Here is a 14,543-nt window from a genome sequence, read left to right as displayed (position 1 = left end):
TTGACATTTTAGTGATCTAGAAAGTTATTAATTAACTAACAGATATTAATTTTGTTTGATTTTGTCAAGTAAAAATTGTAATATAGCTTTGGCTAAAATTGAATTTAATACATTTTAATTGAAAAGATTCTGAAAACTGTTGTTTATTCAGTTTGTAATAATTTATAATATGCTAAGTAACAAATGGAATTCAATAAATGTATAATATATACCATCTTTTTTCTCCTTTTTTAAAAAAATGAAATGCACACATTTTAACACATCTTTGTGTCAAAATAACGCATCCTTGTGTTGACTTTTTTTAACACAGAAGATGTGTTAAAGGAGCAGACACATTAATTGTGTTAAAACTGACACATCATGTGTTGTCCCTGAGCTGATGCAGCACATGTGTTAAAATTTAACACATGATGTGTCAATTTTAACACATCCTTTCTAAGAGTGCAGAAATACTGTCAGTAGAAGGGTGGCTGTCAAGAAGCCATTGTTAAGGGAGGGAAGCAAGGGGAAAAAAAGCTCATGTATGCCTTCTTACACAAGAACTGGACAGACATAGGTGCTAACAGGTCTTATGGACTGATGAATCCTAATTTGTATTTTATTTATTCAAATCATCATTAATATGTACAAAGGAGATCAGGAGAGTGTCTACAGCCACTTTTAAAACACAGATCATGGTTCAATATTGTCAGATTGAGAGCAGCCTTATTTGTCAGCATGGCAATGATCCCAAACACACTCTCACTGCACTAAAATGGTAAATGGCCTGCATTTGTATAGCGCTTTTCTAGTCCCTAAGGACCCCAAAGCGCTTCACACTACATTCAGTCATTCACCCATTCACACACTGGCGATGGCAAGCTACATTGTAGCCACAGCTGCCCTGGGGCGCACTGACAGAGGCGAGGCTGCCGGACACTGGCGCCACCGGGCCCTCTGACCACCACCAGTAGGCAAACACGGGGTTAGTATCTTGCCCAAGGATATTTGGCATGCAGCCAGGAGGCAGCCTGGGATCGAACCACCGACCTTCTGATTAGTGGCTAAAAGCATAGCTGGATAGAAAAACACACAGTGAACCACTACTATTCGACTACTAAAGGATATTACTATTAAGACAGTTCAGGCTGCATTGAAGCGTAAAGATGGTCAAACTAAATACTGACTCTCAAAAGTGTTAGAATTGTACAAACTCTGTTTTTGCCTTATAACCTGTATTTTCATGTGTTTGCACCTTTCGATAAATCGCTTCACCTATTTTCATTTTGCTAGGAAAATATAAGATGGGTGAGTCAAGACTTTTGCAAAATGCTGTACATAATGAACAACTTTTTGTACATTATATACAAAAAGTTATTCCATACTACTTCTCTAGGCAATTTTGCTTACCCCAGGCTAAGATGTCTTAGGTTATGTAAAAACTGAAGGATAGAGTTAATTAGTTATCTTAAGTAACTAATTAACCTTTTTCAGTAAGATGATGAAGATGTCTTTCCCCCCTTTTCGCACAAATCCCAGAAGGCAAATAAAACACTTTATGTAGGGAAACTATGAACTTCCTAGTCAGACTGGCACACTTTTTTCTGTCCATTACGGTAAAAATGGCAGCGCGCCGTGTGCTCTCTGCTCTTGAAATACGCAAAAATGGGGGTGTAACAGGGAACTGCAGAAAGTCAAAACAGACACGGGGCTGGACTGCCACTTCCAAAACGAAAAGGTGGCTCCAACGGAATCAGTCTCGACCGCTGAGAAGCCACAAATGCGCACAATATATACACAGAACTTGCCGATAATGTGAGAGTGTAATGTTTAGCACCTTTTTTTTTAATAGCAGTGGTGAAATCCACGGAATGTTCCACACGGGAACAGCTGACCACAGGATGCCGCACTTAGCCTAACGAGATGTGAACATTACAAGGGAAATATCAGTCATAACTAGATGGTTGCATATTAACAATCAGGTAACGACACATCTCCTCTTCTTATTGCTTTCAAATTTGAAGATTTGCGCTGCTTTTTTTTTAACGGGAGATGGTTAGACGGCTTATTGGGGCTGTCATCCTGCTCAACCTCCAGCCCCTCCTTGTTTTGCTGCTACCGAGTGCGATGTTGTAATGTTTACATTTAGTCTATGCTGCATACGGCCACTGCACTCTCCAGTCAGCTTTGCATAGGTGCACCCTTCGAATGCATGCAAAATGTCAGAAATGCTCCGGTACTGTGCCTTGAAGCACCCAAAACGCCCTGTATTATTTACTATTCTTACAGGACAAATTGGGCCTAATAGGTAGCCTGTGAGCCCATTTAAGCTTGGTAATCTTAAAGTGCAGCATCACGTAAAATGTTTTGCAGCTGTATTCAGTCGCCAACAGAAACATAAAATCCCTTATTATGTCTGACTTGATCATGCAAGTGCAATATTACATAACCGGCTGGGTAGTCTACAGTAGGACATGGTGGCCTCCAATGAGAATCAAAACAGACTGTGTGCAACAGTGTTTTTTTTTTGTTTGTAGAGCACACTTTTTGAACTCATGTTGAGTTCAAAAAGTGTGCTCTACAAACAAAAACAAAACAAACAAAAAAATTAGTAGACCAAGTTTGATTGTAATTTGATTCTAAATATTCAATCATTTTTAAGTGAGGAAAAGTGAGAAAAGTGGAAAACTGACGTATGTAAATTAGTGTTTCTTACTACTTGAGTAAGATAAATAAATAAATAAAAATAAGAATAAAAGTCAGCAATACGCATTGACAAATAATAGCAGGTCGATGCATGTACCGAATATTGCTGAATTATTGCGAATGCATTATTGAATGAGCAACTTGTGGAGGTCGAGATGGGGTTTCTGTATTTACTGGTGGGTAGCTTAACAAATAGAAATGAATACATCATAGTTTTTAGTCAATCTATATGTAAAAATCTTTGAAAGTATAGTGTAAAACCTCAAAATTGCACTTAATTGTAACACTTAATTGAATGTTTCCGGTCATCTGCACTACTTTCCCTGCGACCCCTCCGGCGGCGTTTTGTTTATAAGCTACAAGTAAGAAGCGCGGCTGCTTGTTTTGATACATTGTAGCTAAGACTGTCAGGATGTCTGCCGTCTGTGTTTGTTGAATGCTGATTGGCCGCTCGGCGAAGGAGGCGTGGTTTCGCCATAACAATGCATTTCAAGGAACATACACGCGCCAAGGAATGTTTTCTGTCTTATGGTAGCTAACGTTGTCTTTGTTACACAATTAACGGTATTTCCTGCTCAGGTAAACGCTCCGGTTAACCGACGGGCCATTTTAGCGGCTTCTGGGGAGAGACGGACTCCTTATGCAGTTGTTAAAAGCGTGTGCTAGCTGGCTAACTTTAGCAAGCTAATAGCAGCTTCGTCGGGCTCAGTGTCAAAAAAGCTGTCGAACAGAGAAGATTGAAAGTCCGTTAACGTTGGGTTTTGTTTTTTGTTTTTTGCCGATGGTGGTGGTCGTTTAGAGGCAGTTACGTGCAAGGATAACTTGATGGGACACGACATTTCGAAGGCTGAAACACCTGACATCTCCCTTTCTCGTCGAACAAGCAGACTAGCTAAAAAAAAAAAGTAAGATATGGGCAGTGTGTTGTGACCAAACTCATTGCTGAATAATACTTGTGTCTGTCTGTGGTGTAGAATTGTTATGTGGATTTAGATGTGCAGTTGTAATAATATCTATCCAAATCTTGTAATAGCATGCTAGCTAACAAACGTTATTTGCAGCAGCTGCATCATTGGACAAAGCGTTAGCCTAGCTCGTCTAAAGTTAGCTGTTCTCCTTCAGCAGGGGACATCTGATTTGCCCTGGTTATAAGGAACTGGCGGATGCCCCGATATCATTGTTTCTCATCTTGCAGCAATGCGTGTAAGGCTTTTACCTAATGTCGTTGTGAAATTATGTTGTGGTGCAGTGGCCTCACAAGCTGCACAGTAGCGAGCTTACCCGCTTACCTACCACATCTTTTGTTGTTGCTTTGTCTTATGAGCACATGGCTTTCCATGTTTTTGTTCATGCACGCTGCAGCGACCCCTGTTTATCAGCACCCACAATGTAATCGCATCAGTTACACCACCGCTTGCACATTCCTTAGCTGTTGATATTGCATTATTGTAGTTTAACTCAAGTCATGTCCACGTATAATACAGACAATGCAGTAAAGTCGGAATAAAGTAGTGTATATTATCGACCTGGCTTTTTAAACAATTCATTATTAGTGGCAATACCGCTGGATGTAATTATCCAGTTCCTGTTAGTCCAGTTAGGCACCTGTAACTAGCAACATGATGTGTTTGTTACATTTTCATATCTCGGAGTAGGCAACAGTAAGTGAAACAGACAGGAGGCCCCTCAGAGAAGAGGTGTAGTTTAGAATTTACTATTTTATACAGATTTTATTTATTTATTTTTTAGCTCAAGTGATATTTATTCGATAATGTATAAATGAGTTATAGAAATTGTCAGTTTTAGTTTACAGCCCGGTAGCAAATTAAAGGGGAAGGGGGAAAAGGAAAGGAACCTTGAGCCTTACTTTAAATGAAAGGGATCTGAGCATTCTGATATGATTTTTTTTTTCCCCTTTGGCTCTGCTTGTTCACTTGGAAGGTAGGGCTGCTGAAAATCAATATAAAGTTGTTCAGAATAATATCTTTTATCCTGGGATGAAACCTTGTTGGTCAGATGGCAGTGCCTGCGAAAGCATAGGACAGTTCTAGGTATTTTTTTAAAAAGTGGCTAACAATCCAAATTTAAAGTCATACATTGATGTCATTAAGTTGGAAATTAATGAGGAAAAATAATTTGGTGTGTGTGTGAGGACAACATACTGATTTATTTAGCATCAAGAATGACTGTCAGTGAAATTGATGATTACTTTTGCACCTCCTCACACAACACTGTGTTTGTGTGTGTTACATTTGCTATTAACTGGTGGAATCTGTTGTGTAGGTTTATCTGGCCTTGCAAATTAAAGATGAATTTTCTTGACAAAAAGAGGGTAAAATACTTTTTTGTGGGTTGTGGGCTTTCTTATCTACCAAAGGCCCATTTTGAGTCTGGAAAAGCACTGTTCTATTGTGCTGCCAACCTGACAATGGCCACATCCAATAGGCACAAGGATCACTGAATGGTTTGAGTATGAAAATGATATGACTCATAAGCTTTGGCCTTTGCAAACACTAGATCTCGACACAGTGAATGCGTGTTACACAGCTCTCTCACTAAAATCATCAAAACACCAGATGAGGGAAAATCTTTTGGAGGAATGGTTTTCCATTAATCTATTTGTTTCAGGGACTTGTAGAATGGTCACCAAAGGTGCACGTGGTGGCCCAACACCCTGCTATGTTGGCTTTCCCTTTAAATTTAGCACTTAAATAAAGGGAGCTGCGGTGAATATACTTTAGCTCCTTTTTCATAAATTCTGAGTCCTGAATGAGGTCATTAAAACAAAGCAGTGAGATATGGGCCTAGGAGCAATTAAATCCTCTTGTGCCTTAGTAAAACATGAAGTTACAGACACTTTCTTAAGTCACATATCTTGTTATGTTGCTTGTATTATGAAATTTACAGGTTAGTTCATAAAAATGCTCTTGTTTCATATTTAATCTAACCAAAACAGTGTGCAGATAGTGTCAGTGATCCTGTTATCAGCCTTCTTTTTTGATCCAATTTGGGTTAAGATCCTGGAAATCTTTGTGAATCTTACATAGAGGGTCCTTTTAAAAAGGTTAATATTCGTTTTATTTTCTACCCATAAACTTCACTTATCATTGGTGCATGCTCAGTTAATAGACACAGCAATAAGCACTGCAGCATAATCATGATTATTAACGTGACAGTTGGCATTTTTGTTGTTGGTGTTTTTTTTTCTTTGCAGGGTTAAGACAATCAGAGGCAACATACAAGTGCCTCCACTGTACGATTTCCTTTCCCAGAGCGTGACTCGTCTGCACGACGTCACCAATGCGACCATGGGAAATAGCAGTAAATAGGCTGCCACCAACAGCCCCCTTAAACCCGAGGAGGTTCCTTGGAGAGCCCTGCAACGCCCCAGTGCACCTCAGGAGAAGGTAAACTCTCAGCCCTGTCTTTCCTTCCAGGATTGTTGTTTTGAGTTATTTTTGAAGTATAGTTTTGCATCAAGCATGTCAAATGGTTTCTAGAACAATTTCAGACCATATACCTTCATACAATGTACTCAGTGTTTGTAGCAATCACTTGTTGTTGTTTTGTTTTTTCCCTATATGGACATATAGCCCACCAATAAGACGCCAGTGGGGGAGACGAGACAGACCTGTACTGCACACTTCGCCGGTCCAGGATGAGAACTTCCATCATCTGCTTTTCTCCCAACACCACCAACAGGTTCCTTTAGATGAGTCCAGACAGTACAGCCACACCAGCACAGCACCACGCATGCTTCACCCTGCTGCTCACCTGCCCCAGCAGAGCCCCATCATGGTGGATCTACATGACCAGGTAACAGTGAGAGTAACTTGTTTCTACCATTTGTTAAATGTGTTAAGCTGTGCTATCTAACTGGATGTATTCACAGTAATATATTATTTTAAGTCTCTTGTGGGTTAATATGTAATAAATGTTTTTTAACAGACAGACATCTGTTTTTTTTTTTTTGTTTTGCCTCATCTTGCCCCCTTACTTTGTTCCCTTAAAAGATGCACCAGGGATCGGTTCCTATATCATACACTGTTACGACGGTGACGACCCACGGATTTCCCATGCACACCGGGCAGCCCCTTCCAGGGTGCAACACTCAGCAGCTCCCAGCATGCTCGGTAATGTTCAGCGGACAGCTCTCTCTGCTCTGCTGCCTTCCTCCTCCTGTGAGTTTGAAAAGGAAGAGCCCAAATGTCAGTGGCATCCATGTAGCACGCCATAACAGCCATGCAATCTGTCACTGTTCATGATTAGCAAACAAGCTTCTTGGATTTGTAAATTAGTGTTCATGTTAGCATAAAAATGAGTCAGGCAGTGTGAAATAAGATTTTTGGCATATTTAATTTTTTTTTTGTTGTTGTTGTTTTTTAACTGTTATTAAGCAGACTGGTGTTGTGTTAGTAATGTCAGTGGTGTGGCTTTATGCAGCACATTGCTTCTATTCACTACACGCTTTCATTATAGCTGCATTATTGTGAATATAAGGAGCAAATTTGCTTTGGTTAAGTGGAGGCTTATTCAAAATACTGGGTTTGATTCTAAATTGACTTAAATGTTTGTTCTTGTGGTGTTTTCTCTCCTCAGCTCATACAGGCATGTACCATGCAGCATATACCGGTGTCTTATCAAGCCTTCCCACCCCTGATCTCCAGCGAACATTTTGTATTGCACCCAACCCCATCTGTACCACCCCACCAGCCACCGCACCTTACTCCTTTGAGCCAGTTTGTCCCTTTACAGCCTCAGCACCCACGCATGGTGAGTACTGCACTGTATATTTTTGTTCTATAATAAAAATCTAGAAAAAGAGAGAATATTGTCGCTTGTTGGTCAGTCTGCATGCTTAACCCGATGCTGACCTTTTCTGTCTCCTGGCAGCCTCTACAGAGGGTAGACAATGAAGTTGACCTAAGAGGGGACCAGCACCCATTAGGCACCTTCTCCTACCCTCCCTCTCATCACCCACCAGCGCTGCCTCCTTCTTTGCCCCTTCAGTATCTTCCTCAAGAGCCTCTGCATCAGGAGCTTCCCTTTGGAGTGGTAAGACAGCCTGTGACTCGCACAGTTAAACAGATTAACAACTGGAGCTCTATTTTTTAGGGAACTAACATTAATGTTAGCTTTACTGCTGCAAAAAGTTGGATGAGTCCTTCCAATGTTACAGTTACATTGTCTTGATTGAACGTTATGTACTTTTTGCCTTTACCAGCTATATTTATATTTATAAGTCAAGATAAAGTCAGTAGTTGGTAAATGCGTGTATTCCAATTGAGTTAGAACTAACTTGTCTGTTTAGAAAAACTTTTTTCCCACTTTGAAAATATGAATCCACTGAATGATCTCCTAGTTTTTGACATGCCCTGGTGGTTTTGGGTTGAGCAGAGAGCATGGAAAGCGTCTCAAATTCACACGCCAGTGTGCTCTAATCTGAGTAGGTGCATACACACTGATGCATTTAAGTATGCCAGAAGTGTGTATGTAAGATTTTTGAGGTGTGAAATTGAAGTTAGAAATCTAAAGTAGTAATACTTATATTGGTTACAATGTGTTCATGTATATATGAAAAAACAGACACATTGTGTTCATATTTACAAAGTAAGAGTCTGAACTGAAACAATCCTTTTTGAGTTTTTGAAATACTGAACACATTTTTGCACAAATTTGTAAATTGTATTTTCTGTAGGTCTTTCAAAGCTGCTCCTTTTTCACTCGTTTTCAGTCCATTCCTTGTACCTGACTATTTTCAGATGAGTTTTTTTTTTTTTGACCTATGAAACATTAAAGCATAAGGAAAATACCTAACTCAATACACATAATAGAAAACTTGGCAAAGAACCAATTTTAAATTTTATCTTTAGCTATTTTGTTACTAGCAGCTTGTCGCAGAATGAAAACACAGTTTGACAGGCATAAAATAGCACTTGTGCCAACAAGATGCAAAGAGCTATTAGTTGAACATTTGGCATTTCTTGACATGTTGTCCAGTGTGTCCTTAAAAATTAAGGGCAATTGGAGGACAAAAAAAGTGTCATGCCTAAAAAACTATCTGCAGCAGATGAACAGGATAAGTTGTGTCCTTAAGAAATAGGGAAAAGCAAAGAACAGACACTTGAGAGACGCATCTGGCCCTTCAGTTGATCCATCTACATAAGCGTCATCAGAAATGGTGTCAGTGGAAGGATGGCTGTCAAGAAGCCATTCTTAAGGAAGCGAAATGGGGAGAAAAAACAGAGGTATGCCAAATTACACAAGAACTGGACTGAAAATCAGTGGCAACAGGTCTTATGGAGTGAACCCAAATTTGAAAGATTTGGTATAATACGTACACGGAGGTCAGAAGAGTAGCAGTACAGTGTCTACATCAATCTGTAGAACACAGTGGAAGCCCTGTTGTCATTTGGAGCAGCATTTGAGCCTGTGATGTTGGTAATCTTGTTAACTGATGGAATTATGAACAGAGAAAAGTACTGTCAGATATTAACTCACCATATGCACTGTAACTACAAACAAATATTGACTTTCAAGCCTGTTAGAATTGTACAAACTTTTTTTTTCAGCATATGTTTGCGCATTTTAATAAATCACTGCATCTATTTCCCATTTTCCTAGTGAAATATAAAGAAATGGGGTGTAGCTCAAGCATTTTGCACTGTATAGTAATTCATGTGATTCACGTTTGTGACTGGTATGAGAACAATTTCTCTGAATAATCAGCAGTTTTAGGCACATTACTTGCAAATTGTAATAATTGGCTCCCTATTTATTTAACATAGAAAATGTAATATTATTACTGTGCTTAAAAGTAGCTGGTCACATTCTGTTCCAGCTGTTTCAAATGTTGCTTTACATCAACTTCAAAGCATGAAAATTAATTTCTGTAAAATATTAATACTGAATTTACTGTCATTTGAAGGTAAAATGGAAGAAAAGGTACAACTTTAAACACTGAATTGTTTGACACTGTGTGTCTTTCTGCAGCCATATCCACACATGCTGCCCCGGCGAATGAGTGGACAGAGATACCGGTTGCAGCAGCCTCTCCCCCCACCTCCCCCTCCCCCATCTTACTACCCAGGCTTCCTCCCTTACTTCCTGTGAGTATCTGCAGGAAAAGCACACCTCTTGATGAAATATAGCAGTTTTAATCATATACTTTTTTTCAATAAAAACTGCCTGATTACACTGATTTTAGTGCATGGGCTTGATGATTGACTGCAGCTACATCAGGGTTAAAGGGGACATGAAATGCTACACATATAAAGGAGCCCTGCTCTCAAAAACTAACATAGATGCAACTCTGTGAAGCTGGATTTCAGAAACAAGTACTTAAAGTTATAAAAACATGTTTAGCGCCATCTTCTGTCAGTTTGGAGTGTGAAGTCATGTGGTTGGTTGTGGATTAATAGACTTACATTCGTTTATATTAGCGAACTAGTGACAGATTTGATAACTCAGAGGAAACTAGCGACACTATTAGTAAAAGTCAGCTGGCTCTGGCTGCAACAATGTGTTTTAGGATATACTGTCCATGTTCACCCACTTACTCTTTAGCTGTAAGTGGCTCTACATTGTTTGGCTAGCTGCACTCAAACAGGAATATGTTTAGTGTTTCATATCCTTTTTAAATTTATGCAGATATTGATGATGATAATGACTTTTGAATCTCTGCTGTCTAAAAATAAATGGAGGTTCAATGTAGCTGCCACTCAGTGCTAGTATTTGCACGGCATGTGCTGCCTTTTGACAAGGAGAAATTATGTGTTTGGGTTCAGTTCTTTCTTACACCTGTTGTCTCTGTGTGTTTGCATGCTCAGGTCAATGCTTCCTGTGCCTCCAACAGCAGTGGGCCCAGCCATCAGTTTAGACCTGGATGTGGATGATGTGGAGATGGAGAACTATGAAGTTAGTGAATTTGTTAATCGCTCATTTGTCACATGTAAACTTGTTTCCACGCTGAATTGACATTACATACCAAAGGGTTGCAGTAATACAAATGCATCATAGCGCTCATTGTTCTTGAATTCTGACTTCATGTACAAGTGCTGAAAAACACCTATAAAATACAATTCTCATTTCTATATGTGGATCAAAAACCTAGAAGGAACACCAAAAACATCAACATAATTTCCCTCTCTCTCTCTCTTCTTAGGCATTACTGAATCTGGCAGAGAGGTTGGGTGAAGCAAAACCACGAGGACTCACAAAAGCAGATATAGAGCAACTTCCGTCCTATAGATTCAACTCAGAGAATCATCTATCTGAACAAACGCTGTAAGATCATCTCTCACTTTTCAGTAGGATTCAGTAAGTGTAGATTGGCTTAATGATACTAACCAGTCCCCTCCATCCCTTCAGGTGTGTTGTGTGCTTTAGTGACTTTGAGTGTAGGCAGCTACTTCGTGTATTACCGTGTAACCACGAATTCCACGCCAAGTGTGTGGACAAGTGGTTAAAGGTAAGCGGATGTCTGCTTAAACCTTTAAAAAGTATATTTTTAGCACTTTGTTTAGAAGACTTTGTCTTTACACTGAGTGTTGTTTGGCTTTCAGACCAATCGCACTTGTCCTATTTGCCGAGCCGATGCCTCGGACGTACACCGGGAGGTGGAGTGAGAACTGTCTCTGAGTGCTGAACTGGAAAGCTGCACACACCAGAGTCTGCCCCAAAGCTGGGGACACCTGCCCCTGCGTCCTCCAGTAATTATTGCTTACCAACCCACTACTCCTGCCCCTTCCTAAATAAAAAGCAATCCAGGATTGTTTCTGGAGCCTGTTGTACCTCTGCTGTGCTTCATCACCCGAGTCACATGAAACCCACTGCCTATTGCAGCCTATAGCCAGAGATCTGGGATCGCCAGCCAGTTCTTTCTCTGCCCCCTCGTTGCAGATTCCAAAGATTTTTCCCTGCAATGCATTATTTGCTGCTTTTGTTTACAGGGTTTCTTTTAAATTTGGTGGATTTGGTTGGGGCGTTTGTGAAAAGTGGGGGTCCTGCTTTGGAAGAGGTGAGTCGGAAGCCTGGATAATGATGGCTGGACACCGTGTGCAATTAGCAGAAAAATAATAGGAGTACTTCAACATGGGTATCTGTGTTTGGAGGCGACACCTAACCATCATAGATGCATGTTTGTGTAGGTGTTGGGCAAAGTGACTTGTTAATAATGTATGTTCTGCAATAATGTATTGATCCTTTTAACGGTTTTATCCATTATTTGTTTTTAGGGTTGTTTTTTTGTTTGTTTGTTTTTATTTTAGTTTTTTTGCCGATGCTATTGTGAAAGTGTGACTTGCTGTGGTTCAGTGCAGATTCTGTTAAGCCTGAGGTTTATGGACTGCAACCATGGGGTATCCTCTACCCCAGATAATCCACTCTGGAACACGGATCTGTACAAAAAGCAGTCGTAGATTAATGGACTGCGTCTTTTCGAGGTCATCCGGCATAACTGCACAAGTGCTTCATCCACCCTCCACGTCAGCATTGTTCCTCTGGCAAAGTGTGTACGCGTGTGTGCATATTGTGCGTGTATGTTTGTCCTGTTCACAGAGCCAATGCATTGTGTAACCACTGGATACAGGGCAGCATGCTAGGATTTGCATGAACTGATTCAGACTAGCAATATTTTAATCAAGCATTGCCACCAAAATTATCAAATTTTAAAGAAATAGAAAAGACAAAGAAGCATACTAAATGAATTGCTTGCTTGTTCAGAAAGCGCCATGAGAGAAGACTTAGCATGTGAATACACCATGGCTGTGTATTTAAAGTATGGGAGTACTCTTCTGAGGGGTATGCTGATGCCATAGTGCTCTGGAGACCTGTGCAGAAAGCAATATGTGCAGTGAGTGGCGAGTTTTAAATGAACATTTTTCTTCCCCTTTTAGGAAGACTGGGCTTTTTATTTCATTGTTTGTGAGCCAAATCCTATATACATATATAGCCTACTGTTGAAGATTTCAGATCTGCCTTTTTATGACCTTGACAAGCACAAACCTGTTACTAATCCTGAAAATACTATGTCATTTCCACTTGTTTTGAAAGTATGCTGTTTTATTTCCTTTTTTTAAGGTTTATTTATTGGTTTTACGTTCTAGAGAAAATGCATTGAAGAAAACAGAGCACTAACAATGTTTGTGTAAGTGTTATAATCTGGTAACTCGGTCAGGTCATTGTCTTAGGCCATGGTAATGGTGTTTGTAAAAGAGCCAACTGTATGTATAGCTTCAGTGTGAATGCTTTTAGATAAACGTTTGAAGACAGAAGAATGTTGACAAAACCTTGTAGAAGTCACTGATGACACTCCACCAGCTCTACAGTGATCAGAGCGGGCTTCAAATGACACGGAGCTGGAGTGTTCAGTAGTGTAGAAACACTGTTTGACTTCTAGTTCCCTGCTTGCGTTGATGCTAAAAAAAGAAAACAGGATCTATTAGGGGTGGGAGGGAAAAGAGCAACATATGAACTTTTGCTTTTAATTCTCTCTTGCCTCCTAACTGCCCCACTAAGCACTAACAGGTGGTTGTAACCTTTGCTTTTATGTGTAAAGGGATCTTGCCTTTTTTTTTTTCCTTTTAATTTTGTTTCTTACGTGAATGTGAGTCGTTGATGTGTGCCACCTTCAAGAGAAAAAAAGCCATTTAATGAGTTAAACCCACAGCTTTGAGAATTAACCTATGTGTACATATCTATTCGCTGGCATATATTGTAAGTTTAAAAAAAAAAAATCACTCAGGGCCTCTCGGTATATAAAAATAAAGGAGAACAGTCCATTTCAGATGGAAAGGATGCCATGAAAAGGGTATATCTGAATTTAGTTTGGTCATTTTCCTCAGACCATAAATAATTTAATGTAATCAATTATAATATTCAGTTTTGTCTGAAATAGTAGATATTACATCATTTAAAGACAGGCATGCAAGAAAAAAAGATCAGTAAATATGTTAATAATATTCACTGAAAAGAGGCAATGTACACTGCAACTCATTTACAAGTGTATTATTCAAACCTGTTTGACTTTTGTTCTTGTACTCAAACCATATGTTCAGACATAGCGGTTGTGATCCCATTTCTAAACGTGCCACAGTGCACACTATCCTACCTAATTCACTCCCAGATCTATTTCAGAGGTGTTTTGCATGACTTTAAAAAAAAAACAAGAAGAAGAAGGAAAAAAAAGTAAAAACAAGTGTTATAGTGGAGGATCTCTCAAAATCTGGTCGGGACCTATTTAATGGTGCACAATATGCATGCTTGTCAACCAGATCCCAACTGATTTTTAGCTCTAGTTGGCTTCGGGTTCTGGGGGTTTGGATCTTAACGCTCAGCTGATAACTGCCATGCATTGTACTGCACACATTTGTAATAGAACTGAATGACTACAAGATTTTATTGCGCTAATTTCATTTTATAGAAAAGAAGAAGAGAAAAAAAAAGACTGGTCTTGAATCCAGAAATTCTTACATACATTGTGTTACTGTTCTTGCCCTGACGACTGAAAATTACATGCTCTGAAACTACTGTAGTTTATCAAAAGCCATAGTGAAAAGGTGCTAGATGTTCTGCTTTTAGGTATGAAAACTCACTTGCGTGAATGCAATAGTTTGTCATGGATCCCATGTATTCTTAAAGCATGTTATACCAATACCCCTAAACAATGTAAGTGAAAACCAATATAGTTTAAGGGATTTAAAAAAAAAAAAGAAAAAAGGAAAAAAAGAAAGTGTTGTCATACTTATTTCAGTGTAGTACTGTACCTGCCTATCAGGCTCTTGCTCTCAGTGTATCAATATCTTAAAAATATATTGTTCACATATAGATTACCTTAATTCATGTTAATGTTAGCACTG

General features: G+C 39.4%; 1 protein-coding gene across 8 annotated transcripts; it reads left to right on the top strand.

Moving 5' to 3' along the window:
- Positions 1-1,743: 1,743 nt before the first annotated feature.
- Positions 1,744-14,156, top strand: rnf44 (ring finger protein 44). 8 transcript variants are annotated; one of them, XM_085421564.1, is made up of 13 exons: positions 3,084-3,216; positions 3,485-3,590; positions 3,808-3,888; positions 5,900-6,092; positions 6,279-6,501; positions 6,699-6,866; positions 7,285-7,458; positions 7,579-7,740; positions 9,679-9,794; positions 10,515-10,602; positions 10,850-10,971; positions 11,056-11,155; positions 11,250-14,156. In XM_085421564.1, exons 4-13 carry the CDS (start codon positions 5,986-5,988, stop codon positions 11,310-11,312), a joined length of 1,323 nt encoding a protein of 440 aa, XP_085277690.1. In that variant the 5' UTR covers positions 3,084-3,216; positions 3,485-3,590; positions 3,808-3,888; positions 5,900-5,985; the 3' UTR covers positions 11,313-14,156. The 8 variants fall into 8 exon arrangements, with proteins under 8 accessions (XP_085277707.1, XP_085277683.1, XP_085277699.1 ...); XM_085421557.1 differs by lacking the exons at positions 3,084-3,216; positions 3,808-3,888 and adding an exon at positions 1,943-1,961; XM_085421549.1 differs by lacking the exon at positions 3,808-3,888.
- The last annotated feature ends 387 nt before the right edge of the window (positions 14,157-14,543 follow it).

The sequence above is a fragment of the Rhamphochromis longiceps genome, linkage group LG2, assembly GCF_057381845.1.
Source record: "Rhamphochromis longiceps isolate RC_006_pf linkage group LG2, R_longiceps_female_GT1.1, whole genome shotgun sequence".
Classification (NCBI taxonomy): Eukaryota; Metazoa; Chordata; class Actinopteri; order Cichliformes; family Cichlidae; genus Rhamphochromis; species Rhamphochromis longiceps.
This window is presented reverse-complemented; position numbering and strand designations above follow the sequence as displayed.

Coding starts and splice junctions, on each gene's coding strand:
- rnf44 (XM_085421581.1), top strand. CDS start 5,986: ATGCGACCATGGGAAATAGCAGTAAATAGGCTGCCACCAACAGCCCCC. Junction 6,093..6,278: donor CCAGTGCACCTCAGGAGAAG/GTAAACTCTCAG, acceptor ATGGACATATAG/CCCACCAATAAGACGCCAGT. Junction 6,502..6,698: donor TGGTGGATCTACATGACCAG/GTAACAGTGAGA, acceptor TTCCCTTAAAAG/ATGCACCAGGGATCGGTTCC.